The sequence below is a fragment of the Mercenaria mercenaria genome, chromosome 3 (genome assembly GCF_021730395.1).
Source record: "Mercenaria mercenaria strain notata chromosome 3, MADL_Memer_1, whole genome shotgun sequence".
Taxonomy (NCBI): Eukaryota; Metazoa; Mollusca; class Bivalvia; order Venerida; family Veneridae; genus Mercenaria; species Mercenaria mercenaria.
The window spans coordinates 58,853,582-58,879,397 of NC_069363.1; the positions used below are offsets into that span (position 1 = coordinate 58,853,582).

At 35.8% G+C, this 25,816-nt stretch overlaps 1 protein-coding gene across 1 annotated transcript; it reads left to right on the plus strand.

Annotated features, from left to right (window-relative positions):
• Positions 1 to 196: 196 nt before the first annotated feature.
• Positions 197 to 25,816, plus strand: LOC123524625 (peptidyl-prolyl cis-trans isomerase E-like). Its single transcript, XM_045302949.2, has 12 exons — positions 197 to 306; positions 3,940 to 4,038; positions 8,166 to 8,209; positions 9,505 to 9,531; positions 11,040 to 11,121; positions 11,934 to 12,043; positions 13,021 to 13,147; positions 13,534 to 13,613; positions 16,998 to 17,103; positions 21,295 to 21,370; positions 22,858 to 22,924; positions 24,098 to 25,816. The coding sequence occupies exons 1-12, from the start codon at positions 273 to 275 to the stop codon at positions 24,164 to 24,166; spliced, it is 921 nt and encodes a 306-aa protein (XP_045158884.2). The 5' UTR covers positions 197 to 272; the 3' UTR covers positions 24,167 to 25,816.

Consider the following 25,816-nt stretch of genomic DNA (forward strand, 5'->3'; position numbering starts at 1 on the left):
TACCATATTTGTGTCGAATAGCATTTTGCTTTTTTTCGAGAAAATTTATTCTTGTCTCATACTAAGCAAAATCATAACTTCACATACCTCAATTTCGTCTTTTTTTACGCGCAACACCAGCACCGGACGTTGCGCAACCGATTTTAAGCGTAATCCCGGCGGGAATTGGATTGCGCGTTTACCACCCGTGAAGTGTACCCTGCAAATGGTATGGTATAGGATTTTAACGCCAAGAACCAGGACAAATCCGAAACACTCCGAAAATATCAAACATGGCGTCGAATAGCAAGCGAATGGTGTATGTCGGTAAGGTTTTACTTAATAATTTAATAAATGAGGCAAATTTCATAAGGAATTCCTCAAAAATAGTAAAGTTACTGAAAGTTCATGAGTATTTAGCTTTTATTAATAAGGCTTAAAATTTATTTGTTGTGTCATTTTCAAGTGAAATAGATTTTCGCGACCGCCCGAAGTTTTTAATTTATCGGCAAAAAATAAGAGTAAGCTTATTTAAACATATTTAACTATTTTACCTAAAGTAAGCCGTGGGAGAGAAAATACCCACAGGCCCCATCTAACGCATCCTTATGGTATAGCATTCATATAGTAAGAAAAAAGAAAAGGTAGGACACTTCCGAAACACCAGGAAGGTGTAATACGGGGAGTAGAAACTCGTAGTATAAATCAATACATTTATCTGTACTAGCTGTCGTCCAAACCTGTAAATATCGACCAGTCGTTAGCAATCGATATTTTGTTTTCGCCACTATCGATTAGCGCGTAATTAGCATATTACCTCATGTTAATCATGGAACTATAACACTTATTGTTCAAAGGGTTTACCAGTCACATGTTAAGTGGCGATAATTAGATGATCAGAGATTGATCTAAAGGGATTCTGAAGCAAAAACAGCATGCGACTGCATGAGGTGATATGCTGAATTATTATAAATTAACTCGAGCTCACTTCCCTGAAGAAGTATTTTACCACGTAACTTCAAACCTTTATCAAAGGGCCGATTTTTGTTGGATTTGAATAAAAAAAAAAAGGAAAATAACAGAAAGCTGACACTTTTCTTAATCTTGTAGAGCCATAATTATAAACAATTATTGTTTATAATGTCAGATTTCTACATACAGAAAAAAACATTCTTCTTGAACGTAGGGAATGTTTCAAACGAAATTGTTGTTTAAACTCCAAAAATTAGTTTAATAAATTTAATCTTAAAACTGATGTGTGAAAAATACAATGTATTTAAATTAAAATAACAATATTTTTTTTAAAAAGGCCGACAACGAAGTTACATTTAGTATTCCGAACTTTTAGAAAAAACTGCAGAAAATCATCTAGGTTTAACACGCATTTAAATGGTGAAGAACAGAGCAATATCATAAACAAATATTTTCAGGCAACAGTTTACAGTTTTGACTTGCTATTTTTATTAAAATATGTCCTAATTTTTTTATTCTAAATACTCTAAATCAACAAGGCAAATATCATGTAAAAAACGACATCTTTCTCTCTGGGTAAGACAAGTCTAGATTTAGCCATTTTCACAGGGCGAAAAGTAACATTAATGTAGATATTTTCCATTTAAAAACAGATGCAGGCAATAATTTCATGGCAGAACTTTTGTTTTCAACAAAAAATTCAACAAATGCTTTCCCAGATTTTCCCTGAAAGGACGAGTTAAACTGTAAGGCGTAAGTGTTCGAGTAATAGCAGAATAACCTACAGCATACGCTTCGATTGGACGACAGCATCAGATAAGATAAATGCCGGTTTCCAGTCCCCGTATCAGTTGTTCCAGGAAACACCAAATCTGATTTGAAGCTAATATAGAACGTACGGTTCAAACGATACACTTAATTAATTGATATTATTGTAATAAACCTACAGCATAAGTTTAACCTTTATCACTACAGTATTTTTAAAGAAATCAGCGATTTTCCACCAACTTCAGATTTCTACATCTTCCCTGCTTGTATACATCCGGTTTGCAACGGAGTGAATTTGTAGTCCTTATTGCGGTGGTCAAAAATAAACCTTCGATATCGAAGGTATAAAATTTCGTGAAAATAAATAGAAAAATTTATATTCTGTACCGGCTTGGCCCGATATAATAATGTTGTGGTCACGCTTAGCAGCGCTTCTTAGTTGTTCTAACTGAATTGACATTTTTGTTTATTATTGTTTGTCGCTATTTTTTCATTCAGTTCTATTGAAGTAATGATGATGAAGGTATATAGCCGAGGTATATCGATTTTCCCGGTATCTGTCAAACTATACCTATTAACCAATGAAATCGCAGAGGATATTCGCACCGTAGATCCGGAAACAGCGGAGCAAAGCAAATGTTGGACTCGATTCAAAATGTAAAACATCGATTTTATAGCTATAATAGGACTTATTTGAACACTTTTTGTGGTATATTTGTTAAAATTAATATTTCCAACTAACATTTAAATTTTATTCTATTGAAATTGATCATATATTAATGAACAAGAGAATATGGGTATTCGGAAGTGTCCTACCTTTTCTTTTTTCTTACTATATAATGCTCTACCATAAGGATACCGTTAGATGGGGCCTATGAAAATACCAAGGTCCCTGCTGGGGCTAGAACCCTGGACCTCGAGATCTGTCCATAACTTGAGTGACGCTATTTTTATGTTCTGATGGTCCACTAAGTCTGGATAGGACGAGTGGATCTCGCTGTATACTTGACCGATTGGGTGAGTGGTTTTTACGTCGTAGCTTTAATGAAATTCAGAAATCACATCTTGAAAAACATCAACAAACTTTGAGATAGCTCAGTTGCTACTTAGATTGACTGGAATTTACCCGCGAATCTTTTCTTCATGAAATTTGGTCAGAATGATAGCCTCGATGAAGTCTATTCAAGTTCGAATATGGGTCATCTGGGGTCAAAAACTAGGTCACGAGGTCAAATCAAAGAAAATACTTATTTATACTCAAGATTTTTTGCTCCAATTTTAATGATAATTGGTCAGAATATTTTTTTTCCATGAAATCACTAGGTCAAACATGTTTACACTGTTATGGTGTGTTATGGTGTGTTTCTCAGGTGAGCGACCTAGGGCCATCTTGGCCCTCTTGTTATGTTAATTCCTTCTGCTAGGATTTCGTAAATCATTTAAAGAAATGAAAGACTTTTCAAAATCGGCTTAAAAATGAGAAATTACATGGGACATGATAATTGGACATGCAGAGTAGATGACCTTATTGATTTTAGGGTCACTTCAAAGTTCAAGGTCTCAGGGGCCTGAACATGAAAAACCGTTTCCGATAAATAACTTGAAAATCATTTTACCCTGAACCTTCAAACATCATAGGGTGATATCATAGGGTGATAGAACATACAGAGTAGATTACACCTATTGTTTTGAAGGTCACTCGATCAAAGGTCAAGGTCACAGGAGCCAGAATATGGAAAACCATTTCCGAGGGACCAGAACATGGAAAGTCGTTTCTTATCCATAACTTGAGAACCATTTGACCCAGAACGTTGAAACGGGATGATTGGACACACCTAGCAGATGACACCTATTGATCTTTGGGCCATTCTTTCAGAGGTCAAGGTCACAGGGGCCAGAACATGGAAACCCGTTTCCAATCCATAACTTGAGAACCACCCGACCCAAAACATTGAAACTTCATGGGATGATTGGACATGCCAAATAGATGATCCCTATTGCATTTCAGTCACTAAGCCAACCATCAGTGTCTCTTTGACTTTGGCTTCTCCCCAATGAACTTCTTGCTTATTTCTAGTAAATTTTCTACTATGCTTTTGGGGAGAGATCTAGTAGTTTATGCACTAACTCTCCTCATGGGAGGGCAGTATTTGTTTTTCAGTATTATGAGAATGTATTTTACTTTCTATAAATAGCTTGTGTTTCATTTAACAATTTTAGGAGGTTTATCTGAGGAGGTGGATGAGAAAACTCTGCATGCAGCATTCATACCATTTGGTGATGTGACCGACATAAACATTCCATTGGACTATGAGACAGGTCAGTTAACTTGTAATATATTTTATTATGATTGATGGTGTTTACTCAACAGTTTCACTGTATAAACAAATTGTTTCCCTTGCGTAAAGAGGGCTTAGGGTAAGTCTCTGTTGAATGAACAACGTTTCTCAGTCCTAATCCTGTCCATGTTATATCAGTGCTATGGAAAAGTAGGCTGTCTATATTATCTGCTATACAGGATAACACAGTCCTGCATCTAATATTCCTGAAATTGTTTTAGAACTTTGATTTTCTCATATTTCTAGATATTTTCCCCATACTTTGACACATATGATATGGGTAGCAGAGATTGTTCTCTTCCAGCAATAGCTTTCTGAACATATTTTACCTTGTGAAATTCTGTGGGTTTTAATTTGAAAAACAATTTGTCTGTTTGTTGACATATTTCACCACAAAAATGTCACACTTTTCCCAGGGCATTAAATGATTTGAAGGGGCCTCCGTGGCCGAGTGGTTAGAGTCGTTGACTTCAAACCATTTGCCCCTCATCGATGTGGGTTCGAGCCTCACTCTGGGCGTTGAATTCTTCATGTGAGGAAGCCATCCAGCTGGCTTATGGAAGGTCGGTGGTTCTACCCAGGTGCCCGCTCGTGATGAAATAATGCACGGAGGGGTACCTGGGGTCTTCCTCCACCATTAAAGCTGGAAAGTCCCCATATGACCTATCATGTGTCGTTGCGACGTTAAATCCAACAAAATAAATAAATAAAATAAACGATTTGATCTTTACATATTTTTCTTATCAAAGAGGTAAAAAAAGCATGGTTAAAAAAAGCATGGTTTGCATGAGCTACTTTGTACATCGTCACCTAAGCCTACAATAAAGTTTGAGCAGTCTTGGCACAAATGTTCACCACCATGAGGCACCCTTTTTTTAGAATTACTTCCCTTTGTTTTTACTATAAATATCTTGTATTGTATCTTTTTTAGCTCGACTATTCAAAGAATAGTCTAGCTATTCTACTCACCCTGGCGTCGGCGTCGGCGTCACACCTTGGTTAAGTTTTTGCATGCAAGTACATACAGCCATCAATTAAAGGCATATAGCTTTGAAACTTATTTTTTCTTTTTCTAGGTCAATTACCAACCTCTCTGGGTCAAGTCCCATAACTCTGACATGTATTTTGAGCAAATTATGCCCCCTTTTGGACTTAGAAAATTTTGGTTAAAGTTTTACATGCAAGTTACTATCTCCAAAACTAATGCAGATATTGATTTGAAACTTCACATGTGTCTTCGGGGTTATAAAACTAGTTGATAGCAGGAAGTCCCATAACTCTGACTTTCATTTTGGCCAAATTATGCCCCCTTTTGGACTTAGAAAATTCTGGTTAAAGTTTTGCGTGCAAGTACATACAGCTATTTCTAAAAGGCATATAGATTTGAAACTTATTTTTTCTTTTTCTAGATCAATTACCAACCTCACTGGGTCAAGACCCATAACTCTGACATGTATTTTGAGCAAATTATGCCCCCTTTTAGACTTAGAAAATTTTGGTTAAAATTTTACATGCAAGTTACTATCTCCAAAACTAATGCAGATATTGATTTGAAACTTCACATGTGTCTTCGGGGTTATAAATCTAGTTGATAGCAGCAAGTCTCATAACTCTGACCTTCATTTTTGCCAAATTATGCCCCCTTTTGGACTTAAAAAATTCTGGTTAAAGTTTTGCGTGCAAGTACAAACAGCTATTTCTAAAAGGCATATAGATTTGAAACTTATTTTTTCTTTTTCTAGATCAATTACCAACCTCATTGGGTCAAGTCCCATAACTCTGACATGTTTTTTGAGCAAATTATGCCCCCTTTTAGACTTAGAAAATTTTGGTTAAAGTTTTACATGCAAGTTACTATCTCCAAAACTAATGCAGATATTGATTTGAAACTTCACATGTGTCTTCGGGGTTATAAAAGTAGTTGATAGCAGGAAGTCCCATAACTCTGACCTTCATTTTGGCCAAATTATGCCCCCTTTTGGACTTGGAAAATTCTGGTTAAAGTTTTGCGTGCAAGTACATACAGCTATTTCTAAAAGGCATATAGATTTGAAACTTATTTTTTCTTTTTCTAGATCAATTACCAACCTCACTGGGTCAAGACCCATAACTCTGACATGTATTTTGAGCAAATTATGCCCCCTTTTAGACTTAGAAAATTTTGGTTAAAATTTTACATGCAAGTTACTATCTCCAAAACTAATGCAGATATTGATTTGAAACTTCACATGTGTCTTCGGGGTTATAAATCTAGTTGATAGCAGCAAGTCTCATAACTCTGACCTTCATTTTTGCCAAATTATGCCCCCTTTTGGACTTAAAAAATTCTGGTTAAAGTTTTGCGTGCAAGTACAAACAGCTATTTCTAAAAGGCATATAGATTTGAAACTTATTTTTTCTTTTTCTAGATCAATTACCAACCTCATTGGGTCAAGTCCCATAACTCTGACATGTTTTTTGAGCAAATTATGCCCCCTTTTAGACTTAGAAAATTTTGGTTAAAGTTTTACATGCAAGTTACTATCTCCAAAACTAATGCAGATATTGATTTGAAACTTCACATGTGTCTTCGGGGTTATAAAAGTAGTTGATAGCAGGAAGTCCCATAACTCTGACCTTCATTTTGGCCAAATTATGCCCCCTTTTGGACTTGGAAAATTCTGGTTAAAGTTTTGCGTGCAAGTACATACAGCTATTTCTAAAAGGCATATAGATTTTAAACTTATTTTTTCTTTTTCTAGATCAATTACCAACCTCACTGGGTCAAGTCCCATAACTCTGACATGTATTTTGGGAAAATTATGCCCCCTTTTAGACTTAGAAAGTTTTGGTTAAAGTTTTACATGCAAGTTACTATCTCCAAAACTAATGCAGAAATTGATTTGAAACTTCACATGTGTCCTTGTGGTTATAAAAGTAGTTGATAGCAGGAAGTCCCATAACTCTGACCTTCATTTTGGCTAAATTATGCCCCCTTTTGGACTTAGCAAATTCTGGATAAAGTTTTGCGTGCAAGTACATACAGCTATTACTAAAAGGCATATAGATTTGAAACTTATTTTTTTCTTTTTCTAGATCAATTACTAACCTCACTGGATCAAGTTCCATAACTCTTACATGTATTTTGAGCAAATTATTCCCCTTTTTGGACTTAGAAAATTCTGGTTAAAGTTTTGCGTGCAAGTACATACAGCTATTACTAAAAGGCATATAGATTTGAAACTTTTTTTTTTTTTCTAGATCAATTACCAACCTCACTGGGTCAAGTCCCATAACTCTGGCATGTATTTTGGGCAAATTATGCCCCCTTTTGGACTTTGAAAATTCTGGTTAAGTTTTACATGCGAGTTTCTATCTCCAAAACTAATGCAGATATTGAATTAAAACTTCACATGTGCCTTCGGGGTTATAAAACTAGTTGATAGCAGCAAGTCCCATGACTAATATGCATTTTGGTCAAATTATGCCCCCTTTTGAACTTAAAACTCTTTTAATACAATGTATTTAACCTTTTTGGGTAATATTTTCCTGCTTCTGTGACAATATTTCGAATAGTCGAGCTTGGCTGTCTTACGGACAGCTCTTGTTTTAGGATTAACTTCCCTTTGTTGTTACTATAAATAACTTATATTATAACTTTAAAAAAAAATCATAGTATTATACAAATACAGGTGCTAGTGTGAAGAAATTTGCTATGACAGGCATATTTTATGACCTTCTGGCACTCTTGTTTCCAAATATTTTTATCCAGGATTATTTTTTTTCAGCCCAAGTAACTCTTTTTTTCAGAAAATGGTAGACTAGATATGTTTTTTCAGAATGTGTACATGTACTTTGCTGCAGTTAGCTACACATATATCTAAAACAGATAGTGCCTACATGAAGTTTGTATTTTTAGTTCCAAAGCCTAAAAAAATTTCATAATCCTTAAAATAGTTCTTTGCTAAATTTCTTTTAAGGCATTTGTTGTAGAACTTGTCATATAAAACAGTTTCAGCTGTCTGATAATACAGAACTTTCATCATGAGGTGGGAAAGTATATATATATTTAAATGCAGACATAGTGGGACAGCAGAGTGTAATATTTCCTCTTTTTCTTTTTTACAGAGAAGCACAGAGGGTTTGCCTTCATTGAATTTGAGCTTGCAGAGGTTTGTATAGACTGAGGTTTAGATATCTAAAATTTGTGTGTTTGGGTTTGACGTCTTTTTTCAACAATTTTTCAGTCATATAAACGACGGTGTCTACTTGTAGCAGTGAGCACAATGCCCAACTTTATAGTGCTGCCTGACTGGAATATCACGCCTTAGACACATGGCATGATACCCCACCCAGTCACATTATACTGACACTGGGCTGACCAGTCCTGGCACTATCCTCTTAATGCTGAGCGCCAAGCGAGGAAGCTACTAGTACCATTTTTTTTACATCTTTGGTATGATGCGGCCGTGGATCAAAATCTAAAATGTAGTTTGTAGTTTGTGAGAAAGTAAACATGTGCAGATATGGGTACAGTTATTTGAGATTTGTTGCCATCACTGTTGATGTAATTCAGAGTTGTCACAAATTTAATTTTGATTGTTTTTGTTCTTGTTGGGTTTAGAATTACTCTGTCACAGTGACTGCTTGAAGCAAATCTGGGCTTACCACATAATTACATTGAACAGAATTCTTACTGCAGAGAAGATCATGCTAAAAAAAAGTTTTAGAGGAGCATATAAAAACTGTTACCTTTTGTTGCTTGTCACTTGTTGCCTGCGATTTAAACAGTGCAGGCTTTCGCATCTGACTTGCAAGTTAACTGCAGTTTGCAAAAGTTTTAGGGGTTATTTTCTTCATTTCTCTCAGAAAAAAAGTATGTCAGTATCACTGTATGAGATAATACATACATGTATATTAAAGAAAACTGCTCTATAAATGGCTTGTATTTCAGATTGACACATGATTAAACAAAGAAAAATATAATTTTGTTTGGGTAATAGATTTTAGTTTTGCGTGCTTTGTTGACAAATAAAACATGGCTTTGAGTTCAGATGTATAGTTATCTAATCACGAAGGCCAAAGGCCTGAGTTATTAATTACGACGCATCTGAATGAAAAACATGTTTTATTTGCCAACAAAGCACGCAAAACTAAAAATCTATTTCCATTCTAACATGCTTGAATTACTCCAGGAAGGGATACTAATCTGAAATAAAATGTGGTTTGAAATACGAGGGAGTAAACCGGAATAGCCAAAAGTAGGTCATTTTGCGAAACATGTTCTAATCGGTCCAAAATCAACAAGACAATACACTGAAAAGTCCTTCTTTGTTTATATAAAAGAAAATCTTAAATGTGTTAGAATATTGGTAATATGTGACATGAGAGAATTCTTGCATAGAAAGTGCTGTGCTGTTAAAGCTATTGTGTAATATTGTTAGACTTTGTTATGTTTTATTTACAGGATGCTGCTGCTGCAATAGACAATATGGTAAGCAATTTTTCTTTACTTGAAGTTCTTTGTAGGTAGTGATAAAATATATTACTAAAAGATATACTTTTCCTACAAATATTTTTCTTTTCCAACTAGCAATCACATTTGTACTACATTACCATCCAATATATTTCCATATTGTATAAAGTATGCATTGTATTCCATGGATGATGCAACGACTTTGATTTGAATCTGCTTGGATATCAACATCAGTAATACCTGGTGCGACGTTCCTGTATGTCTTTGAAAGATGGAAATACTTGAAAACATTAATGTTCGTTGGGGACTAATTTTCGTGGATTTCATGGTTGAATCAATCCACGAAATTTAATCCCAACGAACACGAAAAATTCCCATTCATTTTATGTTCAGACGTTGAAATCCACAAATTTACATCCCCACAAAATTGCAGTTGTTACCAAAACTACGAAATTTCATGACCATGAAATTAAATGAGCCGCGCCATGAGAAAACCAACATAGTGGGTTTGCGGCCAGCATGGATCCAGACCAGGCTGCGCATCCACGCAGTCTGTCAGGATCCATGCTGTTCGCTAACAGTTTCTCCAATTTCAATAGGCTTTAAAAGCGAACAGCATGGATCCTGACCAGACTGCGCGGATGCGCAGGCTGGTCTGGATCCATGCTGGTGGCAAAGCCACTATGTTGGTTTTCCCATGGCACGGCTCATTAATGATTTCGCAGTATGTCCGTCTGCTTGTTTTTCTTTTTTCCTACTGAGAAGAATAAGCATAGACTAAAAAGATTATTGACGTTATTCTCCACAATACTTGCACCCATTGAAAAAATATTGAACATGCCTATCAGTTAATCCTGTATGTTTTTTTGATGGGTACAAGGCCAGTTTATCGTCATCTCGTCATTGGATGTTTATAGCACTTTGCAGAGAGAGAGAGAGAGAGAGAGTATATGTAGAATGTATTTGAATAAGAATGTATATTAGGTCTGAATAAAGAAGCCCTGAACAGTACTCTAAATTGAAAATGTACTGTTCTGATTATAAATGAAATCCAGCTTGTTGGGTGGAACATCCAGCTTGTATGCAGGAGGTCATAGTTGCATCCCTGGATAGGTCAGCTATTATATTACCCTTACCCTGCTAAATTCTTTAATGAAATTGTCTATCTTTCAATTTGGACAGTACCATTAACTGTTAAATGGGTGTGCATGCTGGTCATGATCTGCACTGGTCGCAAAGGCAGATTCAATCGCGTCCAGCTTGATAAATGTTAAAAAATGTTATTAGCTCTGAAAACTAAAAAAAAGCGTTTGCTAAGTAAACAGAAATGAGCCCGTGACATGGAATTTTATTTCTGTAATATGTTTTGTGGTTTAAAAAAAACGTGTTTTGTGGAATTTGTGTGTCTCTTTTCTTATTGAAAGACAAACAAAAACATACAATCTTTTTGTTGAGCCACTCTTAAGCCATTGCTACATTCATCTTAAAGTAATTCATTATGCTGTAACAAGAAAATTGTATTTCAGAATGATGCAGAGTTGTTTGGTAAAACAATCAGATGTAATCTGGCTAAACCAATGAAATTGAAGGAAGGCTATGCAAAAGCAGGTAATGTATGGGAGTTCAAGGTATTGTCAACAGCCTGCCATGTTCATTTAATGTAAGATAGAATTCCCTTCATGTAATTCCATTTGAAATAGCATTTTTTTGTGAAAAATATGCTAAATTAAGTGAGAACTATCAATTTATGTCAAAACAAGAAATATATAGTGAAAATATTTGCTATGAACTTGACAGTAAGGAGTTTCAGAAAAGAAAAATGTGTCCACCCTTGCAAAAATTAGTGGTCAGAATGGAAAAGGTGCTTAGGGAGATGCTGCAGTGCAGTAATAGAACACTTAACTCATTGCCACACTTAATAGTTGTAATAATCACTTACTGTATAGTCTGTGGTCTGAGTAATTTTCTGAATTCAAACCTTTAATTAAATGCAGTATTTTTGCACTGCTCAGTCACATCAATGCAGCCTTTTACTTGTATCATCATTTGTAACACACCCACTCACTGTACTGTTAGGCTGGGATATGTTCATGGTTAGGGACACATTTCCTGGTACACTGTACTGTTTGGTTGAGTTTTACAGTACTAACCCTGCTAAATTTCTATAATGAACTTGTCCATCTTTCAATTTGGACAGTACCATCAACTGTTGAAAGAGGTGCTTACCAAAAAGATACTGACTGAATAGCGAACAGTGCAGACTGTGATCAGACTGCATGGATGTGCAGGCTGATCTTGGTCTGCACCAATCGCAAAGGCAGAATCACTTGCCGTCAGCAGGCTAAAGGTAAATATAATCATTTTGTGAACATTGTTGCATTGTTGGATATTTTCATGTAATACATGTATTTATCTTTCAGTGTGGTCTGAAGATACCTGGTTACAGGAGCATGCTGGAGAAACTATAGGTGGTGAAGACAAGGAGAATAGTGCAGAATCTCCAACCAAACGTCCAGCACAGACTGATACAGTAAGTTGCAGTATAGACTGATATGTTAAGTTGTGTTTTAGACTTGTACTGTAAGTTATAGTCTAGACTTATATGTTAAGTTGTGTTTTAGACTTGTACTGTAAGTTATAGTATTGATTTATATGTTAAGTTGTGTTTTAGACTTGTACTGTAAGTTATAGTCTAGACTTGTATGTTAAGTTGTGTTTTAGACTTGTACTGTAAGTTATAGTCTAGACTTACATGTTAAGTTGTGTTTTAGACTTGTACTGTAAGTTATAGTATAGACTTATATGTTAAGTTGTGTTTTAGACTTGTACTGTAAGTTATAGTATAGACTTATATGTTAAGTTGTGTTTTAGACTTGTACTGTATGTTATAGTCTAGACTTATATGTTAAGTTGTGTTTTAGACTTGTACTGTAAGTTATAGTCTAGACTTATATGTTAAGTTGTGTTTTAGACTTGTACTGTAAGTTACATTGTAGATTTATATGTTAAGTTGTGTTTTAGACTTGTACTGTAAGTTATAGTATAGACTTCTATGTTAAGTTGTGTTTTAGACTTGTAAGTTATAGTATAGTTGTGCTGTAGACTTATACAGTAAGTTATGATATAGACTGCAAGCTGTGTTGTAGTCTGTAAGTTATGATATAGGCTGATACTGCAAGTTGTGTTGCAGCTTTATACAGAAAGTTCAAATTTAGACACCACAATAAGTTATGATATAAACTGATACGTTTAGTTATGGTATAGAGACTGATACCATTTGTCATGGACTGATACAGTAAGTGTTGTGTATACATATGTATACACATGTTCATATATCAAGATACTATGTTTTGTTAGTTAGTTAGTATATATCTGTTCTGTTCTATTTTGTTCTATAAAAAGACATGTTTAAGATGTCTTTACATTAGTTTTTATATGCAACAGAACTTCCAAAAAATTCAGACTTCTAAATATAATGTACAGAATGATCTTAATCTATTATAAAAGGATAATGAGCCCGCTGGTAAGAGATCTCGGACAAGCTCCCAAGTGTTCTTTGATATAAAGATAGGCAACAAACAGTCTGGCAGAATTGTGATACAGCTGCGACCAGATGTGGTCCCAAAAACTGCAGGTAAAGCTTTACAGTGCAAATTAAGGGGAAAGGTCTGTTTTCAAAAGTTACTTTTAGAAAGAACTCCTTCATCGTTCATGCGGAAGTAAAGAGTTCTTTCCTGAGGCTGGGCCATCTATTATATCAGGTGTATTGAAGAGCAATATAAATTCACCTGTTTGTAAGACAACTTGCTGGGTAGAAAAAATCTAACATCTGTTTCCTCTTATTCCTCACAACAGTTACTTTTTAGGAGAAATTCAAACCTATAAACATTGGTGAAATCTGAAAAAAGGTGTCTTCACATTTTAAGAATACTGGTAACATAAGTATGAAGTAGTTTATAACACATTTTATAACATTCAGTATTCTTGTAATTTATGACACTGTGTTGTTTTATACTTCAGAAAACTTTCGATGTTTATGTACACATGAAAAGGGCTTTGGTTACAAAGGTAGCTCATTCCATAGAGTTATACCTTCATTTGTATCCTTTCAATTTCTTTTTCCAGAATGTATCTACTGGTTGGTGACCCAGATTCGTACAATTTTACAACCTTTTCAGCTGTCGTATTTTCATTTTTAATGCATGATCGATGAAATGTTACCTGAATCAAGTTCAGTTGTTCAATGTCACAAGATGTGAATTTGTTTGTAAACTAAAAACGTCACAGAGGCCCAAAAGAGGGTACGTAAATTTAACGTTTCTAGCAAGTTGCAGGACCCAGAAATTGAATAGTAGGAAAACGTTAATTATCATTACTTCTGTCTTGCAAGCAATATGGGAGGCTACCTCAGTGTTTGTTCGGCTTAAAACTGTGAGAGTTTTCTCCCTTAGATTGATTTTTTTTGACATGACCCTGCTTATTAAATTCATCTTTTCCATTTTTAAAAAAAATAATTTAAGAAATAAATAATGGCCATTATCTTCTGGATAATTTAATTTAAACCTGGCACTATCTTCCCATTTTGATCATTTTAAGACATGCAATTTTCTCGTCTGCATTTAGCAGATTGTAGATGAGTACCCCTTGAATAAGTTGGGGCCTCAAAACAAGTATGCGCATGTGCACGGAAGCACATGCAACTTCCCCCAGTGAGAGCTGTCACAACAAATGTAAATATTCCAATTTTGTAAGTTTTACTTACCGATTTGCAATTGTTGCAATGGATGTTGCACATAAAGCAAGCGTCTGTGTACTTGTCAACAAATGATCAAAAAGAACGCTGAAATAAGCATTTACAGGACTGTCCGGGTTTCTGGGTCGTCAAAAATTCTGGGTCGCAAACCAGTAGTGTTTATGTAGGAAATGAACTGAATTTTTTTGTAATTATTTTGTTATGAAATTCATTTGTATGTTCCCATCACATTTGATACATGCAAATGAAAATAAATCATTGCCTGTGAGATGAGTAAGATTGGTCAATAAGATCTATAAAAATTGAGATACCATTACTATATTAAGGTGACAGACTTATAAATTCAAAGGTTTGGCAAAAGTCAGTTTTGTCAAAGGAATTTGTAAGGCTGTTATGTCTGTTTGATCTGCTGGTTGGTCAGAAATGACTGCGTGGGTATAGAGAATATTAGGTTACTGTCTTTCTTAACTTATGGTTATCCGCCAAGTTGGAGAAAGGTTTATCCACCCCGAGGCTTGCCGAGAGGGATAAACATTTTGGAGAGGAGGCGGACAAATTTTTAAAGAAAGGCAGTTACCTACTACTCTATTTATCCTGCAGTCAATGAAATCTGTGTATAACATATATTTGTTTAAAAATTGTTTTTCGAATCAAAAATTAATCCACACAGAGAATTTTACTCATTTGTAATTTCCTACGCCCTTGCTCGATTCAGTTACACACGGTTCTTCACAATAAAGCATTATTCCTTACCTCGTGCTTTGCCTTCTATGTATTATAAATCATAGGTGCTAACAGGGCATTTGTGTGCAAAACAAGCAAAGTGGTTTTGACTTGGATAAAATACTGCCGAAAACCTCGCTTGAATTCAAATGCCTGCAGTCTCTATTGATGCCTTAAATCTGTTCCATTTCTGTGCAAGACAATATGAGGTAAATGAAATTCTTACTGCCAGGAACGGTTCAGATTTAAAAAATACAATAAACGACTGCTTAAAACTAAATTTCTAACTAGAAATGTGAAAACGCCACAATAAATAAAGTCAAGGTCGATTTACTCAGACTTTAAACCGTCACCGTTCCATTTCGTATTGAGGTATACTAGGATAGCATTCTGTATTGAGGTATACTAGGATAGCGTAAAATAATTTCTGAATATTTTTTTACCATGGCTGTTCTCATAAAAAGATAAAATGTTTGAGCCCAGTTCACACTGCCTATGGTACATATCCTTTCCGCACCTGTAACATATTAAAATGTATATGTGTCTGATGGCCCTTTCTCGCTTCCTTAGAATCAATATTTATTACACAAAATTCATTTTGAAAATATTTCTGAAATGCCTAGGTTTGCAGCTCTCAAATATGGAATTATCTTACATCTGAGGCATATACTGACTCTTTCAGACAACATCAAAAAGGACCTTTTGAGCAATTTGATGAAGTTCCAAAAATCTCTATATACTCTTGCTCAGTTACAGACCCCTGTGGGAATTGTGTTTATTCAGAGTTCAAATATTTTTTCGTAGATGATAAGCTGACATGTCGTGTTAAAGCCCAGGTATTTTCAAATCATTAGAGATGCTGAAAATTGACTCCCTATCAGCAAAAGAAAGAAGTCCATGTGCATACATTTAGACGGGGTGACCCTTGACTATTGCCCAGCGCAAAGGCAAGTTTAGCCTGTCTACTTTCATTTTCTTTACTTCCGGAAAAAGCTGAAGGTCAAGTGACGTCATTTTCTGTGTTGTCAAAAACATACCTATGCCTGGTGAGATTGCATAAAAATGTGCCCGGTGTCTTTAGGATATACTTGAAAAAGTAGTCAGTCAGTTGTATTGACCGTATAAACTTCCATTGACTGAATAAACCCCAAATTTATGCAGCAAGCAGATATAGGCCTGATAAATGCGTAGTGGTAGGATAAATAACTACTTTTATTGTTAAAATAAATAAGAGCATTTGTAAAACATGAACGTTATTAATTTTTTGGTGGAAATAATAGATATTTGAAATAGTTGTCAGTTTTGGAGAAATCCATAGAAAAATCACACAAAAAGTGGTAGATACCCATTGATTCGGTATAAGATATTTTAACGACTTTATGTGTAACTAACTTTGTTACGCAAAATGAAGTTTATGAGGGTTAGGTTAGTCACAGTGACTGGAAACATCAAACAGTGTCTATCTGAATGTATTTATAGGTCTATAACCTAAATATATAGGAACAAGATTATCATGTAACATGCTAGAACTTGGTTGCTTCTCTTTGTTGCCCAGAAGTGTGTTTGTTAATTTTCTTCATCCTTCGCCTTTGTTACATGTGAACAAGTTGTCAGTTACTCGCGGAGATCTATTAAATATTTCATTCATTCACATAAGATATTTTTATTCCCCCGAAGGGAGGCATATTAGTTTTCAGCTGTCCGTCCGTTCGTTAGTTTGTTCATTCGTTCGTTCGTCACAATGTTAACTTTTTGCATGAAGGCACTTTACTTGCGAACCACTGCACCCAGGACCTTCAAACTTCACATGCTGATAGTACTTACTGAGTACACGATCCCAACTGACTTTAGGGTCACCAGGTCAAAGGTCAAGGTCACCAGGTCACCAGGTCAAGGCGCTGCGGGGGCATTTGTCACCATTAGTGACAGTTTTTGTTGAAAAATAACAAACCTAGTTAAAGAAGATAAAATAAAGAGCAGTTTGCAAGGATCCTTAACTGCAGCTTAGATGTGCCAAGGTGGAGACTTTACAAATCATAATGGAACAGGTGGAAAGTCTATATACGGATCCAAGTTTGAAGATGAAAACTTCACTCTGAAGCACACAGGACCAGGTATTGTAGATAAAGATTTGTATTGCATTAAATATGGTACCTGCAAACTTTTTTCAACTTCATTATTTGAAATGTTTCAAATACTAGAAGTATTGTTGTCACCCTTTCGTCAGTGTCTGCATTTTGCATGTAAGCTGATATCTCAAAAACTACTACATCAGTGCTTTCAAACTTCATGCATGTATTTGACATGATGAGATGACCTCACAGGATAAGTTACATTACTCTAAGCTCTTATTTTATCTAAATTATGCCCCTTTTTAACAATAAATTTGGTAAAATTTGCATGTAAGCAGGTTTCCAAAAAAAAACAACTACTTGCCCAAATGCTTTCATACTTCACACACGACTTCAGCATCATCAAAAGACCTCAGCTACTGTAAAGAGTGCTTTGGCCTAAATTTTTCATACTTCAGAGACTGTTTTCCTGTGGTCAGTAAATGATCGTTATTCTTTTGGGGTCAGTAGTCTAAAGGTCTAGGGTTTCATTGACTGAGACTGAATACAGTTTTAGCTGAATAACTAAACATCATAGGTTAATTCCCTACAGTCAGTAGGTCAAAGGGCATGGTCATAGTGATATTGGGACTGAAGATGGGACAGGCCATCATGGGGGGCATAATGAATCCCCCGCCATGAGTGGTGGGGGTTATAGGAATGGTCTCCGCCCTTCCGTCTGTCCGTAACACTTTCGTGTTCGCTCCATATCTCCTAAACCCCTTGAAGGATTTTCATGAAACTTGGGTCAAATGATCACCTCATCAAGACGATATGCAGAACTCAAGATTCAGCCATGTCGGCTCAAGGTCAAGGTCACAACTCAACTTCAAAGGTTTTAGCCTTTCATTTCATGTCGGCTCTGTATCTCCTAAACCCCTTGGAAGGAATTTTATAAAATTTGGGTCAAATGATTACCTCATCAAGATGATGTGCAGAACTCATGAGTCAGCCATGCCAGCTCAAGGTCAAGGTCACAACTTAGGGTCAAAGGTTTGAGCCTTCCATTTTATGTCCGCTCTGTATCTCCTAAATCCCTTGAAGGATTTTCATGAAACTTGGGTCAAATGATCACCTCATCAAGATGATGTGCAGAACTTATGAGTCAGCCATGTTGGCTCAAGGTCAAGGTCACAACTCAGGGTCAAAGGTTTGAGCCTTCCATTTTGTGTCCGCTCTGTATATCCTAATCCCCTTGAAGGATTTATATGAAACCTGGGTCAAATGATCACCTCATCAAGACGATGTGCAGAACTCATGAGTCAGCCATGCTGGCTCAAGTTCAAGGTCACAACTTAGGGTCAAAGGTTTGAGCCTTCCATTTTGTGTCCACTCTGTATCTCCTAAACCCCTTGAAGGATTTTCATCAAACTTGGGTCAATTGATCACCTCATCAGCAACTCATGAGTCAGCCATGTCAACTCAAGGTCAAGGTTACAACTCAAGGTCAAAGGTTTGAGCTCTGTATCTCCTAATCTCCTTGAAGGATTTTCATCAAACTTAGGTCAAATGAACACCTCATCAAGATGATGTGCATATTTCACGAGTCAGCCATGTCAGTTCAAGGTCAAGGTCACAGCTCAAGGTCAAAGGTTTACCCTTTCACTATCCGCAACAGTGGTGGGGGATATAGCTGTCTTTCAGCCTGCCTTGTTGTTTTACAAACAGCTCTTGTTTAGGGAGACATGGACCTGCCCTTTTAGTCTCTTGTTGATATGTCAGTCTGTTGAAAAGAATGTTTTGGCGATTCATCTTGACAGTAAACCATACTTTGTAGTGTTGAGAATCAGAAAAAAATCTAGTCAATTAATAAGTATATTCGTTTGATTGACAAATATGTTTAACTTCATTTACAGGAAGAGTCCGCATTACTAACACTTCACATTTTGGTATGTCAAAATTATACAAGTGTTCGGATTTTGAACATTTTAATCAGAACACCCATGCCTGTTCCATTTTTCGAAGTGTTATCCATCTAAAAATCTGTTTGAGGTGTGTATTGTTAGATAAACATAGTAATTCTGTCAACACACTTTATTTTTGATAATTTTCTTTAGTTTGGCATATTGACAAAATTTACAGTGAAATAACTTTATGAACCAGGTGACACTCCTTAAACACATAAGACCTTGATGGTTGAAAGAAAGATACTTTTTTTGTATAAATCAGGTGTTCAGGTAAACATTATGTAGAGCCTTCATCAATTTCTTATTTTGTCAGTTTGTGGCAATGAGTGTTTTAACCCTTAACCTGCTATATTTCTATAATGGACTGGTCCATCTTTCAATTTGGACAGTACCACTTATTAAAATGTTCAATTAAAATTACTGACTGAATAGCAAACAGTGCAGACCATGATCAGACTGCACGGATGTGCAGGCTGATCTTGGTCTGCACTGGTCGCAAAGGCAGAATCATCTGCCGCCAGCAGGCTAAGGGTTAATAGTACAAAGTTATTTCAAAAGTACACTCCTGTTTCGTTTGAAGTGAAGGCAGCTGAAATCTTAAATATCCAAGTTGCTATACAAATGTAATTATTAAAGGTTGAAGTGGCATACAAGACTCTGTCCTACAATGCTACACATATTGGTTTAATTATTGAAATACTTAATTAGTGTTTGCTTTAAGACCTTATAATTGTTATAATTATATCTTATCAGTGTGTCTTTGATCTTGAGAATAGGCATTGCATTTGTACAATGAGTGTTTGTTTTGGGTTTTTTGAAAAGAAGGCCAAGTTTTTTTTTTAAATGAAAAAGGACAGGATCATCATTTCATCAGGTTGCATTCATTATCACAGTTAGTTTATAATTAGGGCAATTTTACACAGTTAAATGCTTTGATTGAATATTTGATTTATTGCCATATGTTTACATTTGATTTTTTTTTTTGTAACCCGAGTGCACTTGCCCCTCTGTGGGTTCAAATCATTGCCAGGGGTGTAGAATTTTTCATTTGAGGAAGACATTAAAAGCTGGGAAGTTGCCATATGACCTACATATGTATCAGTGCAACATTACACCCTTCAAAAACAAAACTATATTTTTTTTATCAGGGAATTAAACAGTTACATAGGTCTCATCTAATGTGAAGATAATTTTGCAATCAAATTTTACAAACATATCCATTACCGAGTACACAGTACTGATTCTACTGTAATTACTGCATTTACTCATGAAAAAATTGCATTAGAAATGATATGAGCCGCACCATGAGAAAAGCAACATTGTGCATTTGTGACCAGCATGGATCCAGACCAGCCTGCACATCCTGGAGCCATGCTGGTAACAAATACACAACGTAGGTTTTCTCATGGTGCGGCTCAATTATTTTAATGAACAAAGTTATTTCACTAAGTATGTTTCATTTCTGAAAGTGTTCGAAAAAAATGAAATCACAAAGGCAAACGTTGCTGAATCATGCAGTTTTATTTGTATAAAATTAAATCTTATCTGACAACAGGGATATTTTCAGAAGTTCAAGGATTTTAAATGTTAAAAGATCAATTATATGGGGATTTTAGTGTTAGTTGGTAACAACTAAATCCAAGTGTTAACAATTTTTAACAATTCTAGTTTTTTTTTGTACTGATAAATTTAAAAAGCCTCAATGGCAGAATTGTTAAGGCGGCTCTCTTCAAACCAACTTGACCCTTACTTTTGTGTGTTCAAGCCTTGCTTGACCATTTGTCTGGAGAAGCCATTTAGCTGGCCAGTGGAAGGTCTGTGGTTCTACCCAGGTGTCTTCTCAATCCAGAACTAGTGCCCAGAGGGACACCTGCGGTCTTCATGATTAAGGATGGAAAGTTGTCATATGGCCTGAGCTGTAACTGTGTGACTTAACCTTTACCCTGCTATATTTCTAAAATGGACTATGCCATCATTCAAATTGGGTAGTACCACTTAATATTCAAAGGGGTGTTCAATTAAAATTATTGACTGAATAGCGAGCAGTGCAGACCATGATCAGCCTACACGGATGTGCAGGCTGATCTTGGTCTGCACTGGTCGCAAAGGCAAAATCTCTTGCTGACAGCAGGCTATAGGTTAAACACAACTAGACAAAAAAAATAAACAACCACAAAAAAGAAAATTTAGTCATAATTGCTACATATATAAGTGTTTGGGTGAAAATGAATAATGTACCTGTAGTCTTTGTTACCGGTAGTTAATACACTTACAATCATGTTTTCAGGTACTCTATCAATGGCAAATTCTGGACCAAATACTAATGGCTCACAGTTCTTTATTTGTACAGAGAAAACAGATTGGTAGGTGGTTCTTATTAGTTTGACTGATATCATATGAATATTACATTCAGACTGATAATCTTATGTCATAAAATTTGAATGCAGACATGTTTATGTAACTTCGGTTACTGAGTCTGGAACTGTAGCCTTTTGAATTGTTTTAATATGTTCTTTATAAAGATTTAATGATTCAGTTACAAGGTCTGATAACCGCCTCGGTAGCCTAGTAGTTGAGCGTCCGCTTCGAGTGCGGGAGGTCGTGGGTTCGATCCCCGGCCGCGTCATACCAAAGACGTAAAAAATGGTACTAGCAGCTTCCTTGCTTGGCACTCAGCATTAAGGGGATAGTGCTAGGACTAGTCAGCCTGGTGTCAGTATAATGTGACTGGGTGGGGTATCATGCCACGTGTCTACGGCGTGATATTCCAGTGAGGCAGCACTATAAAGTTGGGCATTGTGCTCACTGCTACAAGTAGACACCGTCGTTTATATGACTGAAAAATTGTTGAAAAAGACGTTAAACCCGAACACACACACACAAGGTCTGATGTCTTCCATATAGTTTCTTTTAGCTTGACTATACAAAGAATAGTCCAGCTATTATACTCACCCTGGCATCGGTGTCGGCATCAGTGTCACACCTTGGTTGAAGTTTTGCATGCAAGTACATATGGCTATCATTTAAAGGCATATAGCTTTGAAACTTATTTTTTTCTTTTCCTAGGTCAGTATCCAACCTAACTGGGTCAAGTCCCATATCTCTGACATGTATTTTGGACAAATTATGCCCCCTTTTGGACTTAAAAAATACTGGTTAAAGTTTTGCATGCAAGTTACTATCTCCAAAACTAATGCAGATGTTGAATTGAAACTTCACATGATTGTGTCTTTGGGGTTATAAAACTAGTTGATAGCATCAAGTCCCATAACTCTTGACATGCATTTTGGCCAAATTATGCCCCCTTTTGGACTTAGAAAATCCTGGTTAAAGTCTTGCATGCAAGTACACATAGCTATTACTTAAAGGCATACAGATTTGAAACTAATTTTTCTTTTTCTAGATCAATAACCAACCTCACTGGGTCAAGTCCCATAACTCTGACTTGCATTTTGACCAAATTATGTCCCCTTTTGAACTTCTGGTTAAAGTTTTGCATGCAAGTTACTACATGAATCTCCAAAACTAATGCAGATACTGGATTGAAACTCTATAGATATTTTAACATTTAGGGTAATATTCCTGCTTCTGGGACAACAATTTGAATAGTCGAGCATTGGCTGTCTTACGGACAGCTCTTGTCCTTTATCAAATTGCTGTTTCTGTAATAGAAGCTACAGCTACTCCTAAAATAAAATATTCAATGTGATCTCACATTTGGCTTTTTAAAAGGTTAATAGAACATCTCATTTGGCTGAGCGAAACACTATTTAAAAAATCAGTTTTTCTCCGAATTTGCATCCACCTTTTATATAATGTTTAAGGTAATAGTTTTGTTATCATGTTTCAGGTTGGACAATAAACATGTTGTATTTGGAAAAGTTATTGAAGGAATGGATGTAGTAAGGAAAATGGAGGTAAGATATATTAGATGATGAAAGTTCTTAATACTTATTCAAAGGAGCATGCCACTATATATTTTTAGGTTATTTAAGTTTTTTTGAAATGAAAAAGTTCATTAATTTGTAAGTAATTGTTTAGAAAAAACTGATATAGGTCTAGTTCTAGAAAGTATTAATTTATAAAAACACCTGTATTGACTGTACAGTATATAGAAAGGTTCTGAGTCACAATGGTCACAGTAAAAAAAAAGTTTAGTAAAACAGTAGGAATTAATTCTTTGCATTTAATTCAAAAATAGGTGTAAGGTGGGCCGTTGGTCTAGTGGTAACATGCTTGACTGTCAATCCAGAGGTCCAGGGTTCGAATCCCGGTCCAGACACTGGAAATTTCTGAGATGCTCTTGAGTGTCTCCCATCTAACTAGAGGCCTGTACTGGTTCTTCCCAGGAAAGACGGCTTCGCGTGTATTGGTATTATACACCAGACACGTTAAAGAACCAGACTGTCTATTCAAAAAGAGCTAGGCTAAGTTAGCCAGACACGTCTGTATCTGAAAAGTTCTCTGTTCTTGGGGCTTTATCTCACTCTGTCCCTCTGGTCAGATCACTCTGAGTCTGTACTAGTAGAGGATGATTTCGAGCCCTGTGTGGCTGCAATATATGTAAAGTGCCTTTGAACGTGTTTATCATGAAAGGGGCGCTATATAAATCTAGTATAATAATAATAATAATAATAATTGCATATTTATTTATGATTTTTACCAATCTTGTTTTAAGTTAAATGATGGACTTTGCTATTTGTATTGTTCATTAGGAGTCAACAATCTTTTTTTTTTTGTTTTTCTTTAAGGTTTCAGTTGAAGTCACTTGTTGCAATGCAGTCAATATCAGGAAATGAAATGAGCTGCGCCATGAGAAAACCAACATAGTGGCTTTGCGACCAGCATGGATCCAGACCAGCCTGCGCATCCACGCAGTCTGGTCAGGATCCATGCTGTTCACTAACAGTTTCTTTAATTACAATAGGCTTTGAAAGCGAACAGCATGGATCCTGACCAGACTGCACGGATGTGCAGGCTGGTCTGGATCCATGCTGGTGGCAAAGCCACTATGTTGGTTTTCTCATGGCACAGCTCAAATGTTGCTTAATTTGTTGTGTTCAATCATTACTTTTACTTTTTTTTTACAGAAATGTGGTACAAAGTCAGGAAAACCAACAGAGAAGATTTCTATTGTAAACTGTGGAGAGCTAGTTTGAAACCTTGCAGTGTTACTGGGACTTGAAGTTTCTCTAACTTGGCTTGGTGCTGGACATACAAGCTCCTGTGGAAAACATGCTTCAGCTTACAGACAAAATACTTTAAAAAGGCAAATGTTGACAAGTGTAGCACGTGACTGTAATTTGATTAAATGGATTTAATATTTTTAACAAAGTTCAGAGTGTAAGCTGCAGTAGCGCTCTTGTGTTATATTTTTCTGTAAACAACAAACCGGGCAGAGGTCTCCAGTGAGTGAGAATCTGTATCCAAGCCTACAGGTCACGAGTTCGAGTCCTGGTGAGAGATGTGCCGTAATCTCGTACTGAGGCCCGCATACTTGTTTTGATTGTATTGTAAGCAGCAGTCATTGAAGTGGAGTTAGTATAAATTGAGTGATTTATAGTGATGATGACAAAATCCCTGTACTCATGAATGCATTCTCATGGTAGTATATCTTAATTTGTTTTATCCTGTTGTTTTTGTTTGTTATGGAGATGGTATTAAGAGTATTGTTAAAATTGCTTTCTTTTATCTTCTGTGCTTTCTACTTGAAATACAAAACATTATAATGACTTTTGTCCAACAGTTCTGATAAAAATATATTAGTAAATGAGCTGTGCCATGGGAAAACCAACATACTGGCTTTGCGACCAGCATGGATCCAGACCAGCCTGCGCATTTGCGCAGTCTGATCAGGATCCATGCTGTTCGCTTTCAAAGTCTATTGCTATTAGAGAAACTGTTAGCGAACAGCATGGATCTTGACCAGACTGCGCGGATGTGCAGGCTCAAATGATATTAAAACGTTGTGAAACAAACAGATAGAAAGTGTATAAGAAATTGTGTAAGCAGTATAAAATTATGATGTCATAAATATCAGAAGATTGAGTTGTGGTACAAAGGTACTGATCGATGATTATCTATAGTCAGCTCAACCATAGTCTCTTACACAATTCTTACAGGATCAGGATATGCTGAAACTGATTTTTTTTTTCATGTTTTATGTCAGCTGTATTAAAACATCTTTTAGAAGCATTTCTTGGCTAAATAGACTTATTTGATTTCCTTTATGTCTGTGCGTTACACAAAATATGCTAACTTACTGGCTTGATTGGCAGAAATCGCTGTTGGCATTATTTCAGGCAGGGTTTGACATATTCTTTGAAACCAAGTTATCCTGGCGGAGAAGCTCTTTAATGCAGTTTGACTTGTTCTGTAATTTAATGCCTTTATACTGTATTACTCAGAATGTGCCAATTTAAAGTCTTGTGAAAACAATACATAATGAAATCAGGGACTAGATATCGTCTAGCTAATGTGATAATAATGCAGTGCCGTAACGGAACTTGATAGGTTTATTGTTGCGAAACAATAAATCAGCTTTGTTTGGATAACTTTCAGTTATTAGATTTTTCGTTGAATTTATGATATATGTTTGGTAAAAAATTGCACTTACCCTGTAGGACGCATATTACTGCAAGTTTGCAAGCCCATATCATATTTCTACTCATTTTTGGAATGGACAAAGGGATTTGACGAACCCTTAGTTGCTTCTATGGCTTCTTCTCATGAAAGACTTTATTTCTGTTCCTTTTTGTGTTTATGATTTATTAATTTGAAATAGTAATATTAAATTTTTTAAAGTAAAA

What these genes read in the sequence shown, in the direction of transcription:
- LOC123524625 (XM_045302949.2), top strand. Translation starts at nt 273, where the DNA reads ATGGCGTCGAATAGCAAGCGAATGGTGTATGTCG. An exon ending in CTGCTGCAATAGACAATATG is followed by an intron (nt 9,532 to 11,039) that starts GTAAGCAATTTT and finishes ATTGTATTTCAG; the next exon opens with AATGATGCAGAGTTGTTTGG. An exon ending in ATGTAGTAAGGAAAATGGAG is followed by an intron (nt 22,925 to 24,097) that starts GTAAGATATATT and finishes TTTTTTTTACAG; the next exon opens with AAATGTGGTACAAAGTCAGG.